Source organism: Bactrocera latifrons, unplaced genomic scaffold (genome assembly GCF_001853355.1).
Source record: "Bactrocera latifrons isolate USDA-ARS-PBARC rearing strain unplaced genomic scaffold, ASM185335v1 scaffold_350, whole genome shotgun sequence".
Lineage (NCBI taxonomy): Eukaryota > Metazoa > Arthropoda > Insecta > Diptera > Tephritidae > Bactrocera > Bactrocera latifrons.
The window spans coordinates 177,014-180,893 of NW_017536991.1; the positions used below are offsets into that span (position 1 = coordinate 177,014).

At 36.9% G+C, this 3,880-nt stretch overlaps 1 protein-coding gene across 1 annotated transcript; it reads right to left on the reverse strand.

The window, feature by feature from the left end:
- Positions 1-826: 826 nt before the first annotated feature.
- Positions 827-2,119, reverse strand: LOC108971683 (C-type lectin 37Db-like). The gene is made up of 4 exons (XM_018937929.1): positions 2,041-2,119; positions 1,907-1,974; positions 1,497-1,848; positions 827-906 (listed from the first exon to the last, which is right to left on the reverse strand). Exons 1-4 carry the CDS (start codon positions 2,117-2,119, stop codon positions 827-829), a joined length of 579 nt encoding a protein of 192 aa, XP_018793474.1.
- Between the last annotated feature and the right edge of the window lie 1,761 nt (positions 2,120-3,880).

Here is a 3,880-nt window from a genome sequence, read left to right on the forward strand (position 1 = left end):
CGACACACACCACCTCTTCGTCGATTTCAGTTGTTCAGCTGAATTGCAGTTACGAGTATTATGCCACTAAACACATTATTCTAGCAAATTCTGACGCTACCATACACTAAATATATTCTGTGCTACCAATCACATTATATCACATCATACGATAAGCGACATCAGCCTTAAATTTGCTGCTGGTGCGCTCAAGTATAGTGAAAAGATGTCTAGACTTCTTATCTGTAGCAAAAATCTATTTTGTGATTAGATTGATATGGGTGCCTGGCCACAGCGGTGTTACAGTATACAGTAATGTTGATGAGCTTGACGGGTACTTCAGTCCCAATAACTTACAATAAGAAGCTTTGTTGGCTTCCTCTAGTTCACTACTGGATCATTGGGTCTAAGTTCAGCTCAGCAAGCGTTGGTCAACAAGCAGAAACTGTGCAGTCCTTCTGGCGCTGAGTATATGGTAAGAGGTTTAGGAAACTCCTCGCTCTCAATTTAAATCTTTCCGATCCGTTTTCATGCGGTACAATTTGACAGCTGCATCAGCTGTTTGGCATAAAATGAGACTGAATCATCTCAACAATTCCTCCTTGAATGTCTATAGTAATTTCTTATTCTGATTAAGCATAATACGGAAAAGGTTGAGTTTTTTGTGTATGTACATAAGTATTTGAGTATATTCTCCGAAAATTTCAAATTAAACTGGAAACTAGTTTCGGAGGTTGTGCATAAGTTTGTAAGATCTTTTTAACTCATGCTGTTTGCAGAGTCGGTGAGCGAAATTTCTCCGAGACGGTTGAATTTTATACATCACTTCCTAATATTCGACAAATATTCATCCGGCAATGACCGAAGGTGTCAGAAAATTTTCCTCACCGTATGACAACTTTTTTCGGAGATCCTCCTGGAGATGGCCTATGGGAAAAAGGAATTGCAAAATTTTGAAAAACTAATCACCATTTATTGAATTATATGAAATTCTGTAAGTGCGCAATTTTTATTTTGTTCATTCTTGCAAGTGAATATAATTCTCTAACCCCATCCAAACCGGCTTCAAAAGTATAATTATAAAACTTTAATTTACTACAAGTTAGTCGAATATTATTTATCTGTTCTGTAGATCCTGCAAGCTCAAAACGTATCAATAAAGTAGTTGCTGCATTCTTATAGGACACAGTTCTCACACAATTCATCTTAAAAATAAGTATGAATACATACGGATCTGATATGAAAACTTTCTTCAGATTTTGTAGCAGACATTTTGGCCAATGCCCAATTTTGTATCGATTGTATTGATTCTTAATCAATGATATTTACACTGCTATCACATTCTGCGACACTGACGAGTCACTAATAACACAATAAAATATTTAAAACAAAGTCTCGTTATGAAGTAACGGTTTTATTACTAATTTTGGTACCTCCACCGAATTAATTTTGATAGTTTGAAACATTTGTTTGTTGCATGAATCTTTCAATAAAATTTTTCAAATCATATATGTCACAATTCTTCTTCGGTTGACGCAACTCACAGATGGCATAAAGCTTAACCATGCAATTGTTATCATTCATATAGAATATATTATTAATTGGCCAAAGATGTACACAATCCTCGATTCTAGCAGTATTATCTGGCTGACCGCTTGACCATTTAGCATAAGACATTGGGCGTCCGTCTTTGATTGACATAAATTTACCCTCCGCGGACAAATCGGTAAGACCCAACCAAAACTGTTTACCAATGTAACCATTCGTGGTTAAATAAGAACTCACTGCATTCATCTCAGCTTCCGATTCAATTACAGCTAAATCACTATCAAAGTTGCGACAGTAAAGCATCGCATCGAACCACTTCATCTGTAAACAAAAGATCTGAATTACATAATTTTAATTGTGAAACTTCCAAGTAAATTACCGTAGAAGTAGTATTTATTAGGTAATGTTTACCACCGATCTCTACGAAGGGTTGTGTCTCATTCTCACCTACAATTTAGAAATAATTATACTTGCTGTAGAAAAAGTTCATATTCTTCCTGCAGAATGACTCACCGCGATTGGATGTACTAATAGAATTGGATAAGACTCCCGCAAAACACAAAATTAAAATACAACATTTTGTCAAACCCATTTTGTCGTTGATTAATTAGTTTATTTACACCGCAAGCAAGCAAAAACAAGCACAACCGACACCGAAAAATGTTCATCGAACAATGTGATCATAAACTGGAATACCCAATTTATATACGAATATAGATCTATGTTACACTAAATTTCTAAATTTCGCAATTTTACAAAAAATTCTGCAATTCCCACAACAATGAGTGAGCAAATCAAAATTCGACAGAAACTGAGTGTCTCTAAGATTCCTACAATAATGCGTGTGCTGAGCAGAATTCGACGGAATTGCAGTTTGATAAAAGTTTTCAAAGTAAATAGCTTCGACCAGCTCCTGACTTCTAAATTTCGGAGAAATACTTATATGCATGCCCAATGTAAGGCTCTGCTTTTCGAGTGAAGCTTAATCCGAATAAGACATTCAAAGAGGAATTGTTGAGATTATTCAGTCTCATTTTATTTCAAACAACTGATGCAGCTGTTAAATTTTATCGCATGAAATCCGTTCGAAAGGATGCAACTTGAGAGTGAGGTGTTCTCTAAATCTCTTACGATATACCCTGCGCCAGAAGGACGTAGTGAACTTCTGGAAGCCAACAAAGCTCCTTCACATACTCATTTGTCATTTATTGAGACTAAAGTAGTCAAGCTCATCAGCATTACTGTTTTTACAATACCATACACCAAAATAACTAGATGCTAGAGTTAAGGAGTCTAGACATCCTTTCACTATACTTGAGCGCACCATATCGCATATCTATTATCACAGTGGATAGTTACCACTCTGAAAGAGGCTGCGCTCAGGAAATCTCAAACTGAAGTTGATAGAAAGTTCTTCTCCAAAAAACTTTATTCTATCCACAAAAAAGATCAGCCCACCTCTCCTTCAGCAAGTCCTTCGCTTTCATACCTCTCGCGAAGGTATGAAAGCTGGGAAACGACAGGCCGGTTTTGGCTGGTCGACCTACTTAACCCAGTATTTTGCAATGAAATCAAAGTGAGCGATTATTCTAAAGTGATCAGGTTCGCAGTGATCCAAGTATCACGATTATCTGAATTTAAGTGTAACCTTTGCGACCAAACGCCTTCGGTTATCTTCAACGGTGCTATTTTCAGCAAAATATTCAACGCCACAGTTGTTGTGATTCCTGGTGCACCACAAATACTGATGAGTATAATGGGAGAAAGCACAAAAATTCATTTAAAGATAAAAATATAAATGAAAGCATTATCCATGTCTTCAAGTACAGTTATGATGTTCTAAAAGAACTTCTTTTTAGTCAAAGTGCTATAAGCAGCTACCGTTCTAATCTAAACCACTGATATTAATAGCTTTACAATTTTACATTTTTTCTAAATCCGACTGCAATTTATGGATTGTGAATCATAATTTATGATCTCATCACTTTCAATCAAGGCAGCTGCAAATGATCTGCAGCAACTGTGCAACTATTCGGTATAAGCTGCATAATAACTTAACAAACTCATTACAGGCAGCCCTGTGCAAGTCATCCAAGCATTTAACTAACTAAGTCATGAAGATGGGCTACACACAAACTAGACACACCAGCGCTTGTACATTGTCACGGCACCCACACCATTCTCAACAGCGGGCTTAAAGACTCAGTTTGCGCAGGTATTGTCCGCAACGGTTCAAGTATTAACAAGGAGGATAATCCGAAAAGGTCCTTAGCGTGCTTAAAGCATTTAGTGGTGAAGTTTTCACATCGTACCGCTGCCTGTCACTTAGTTTTCACTCAACCGTCGCGCTTGC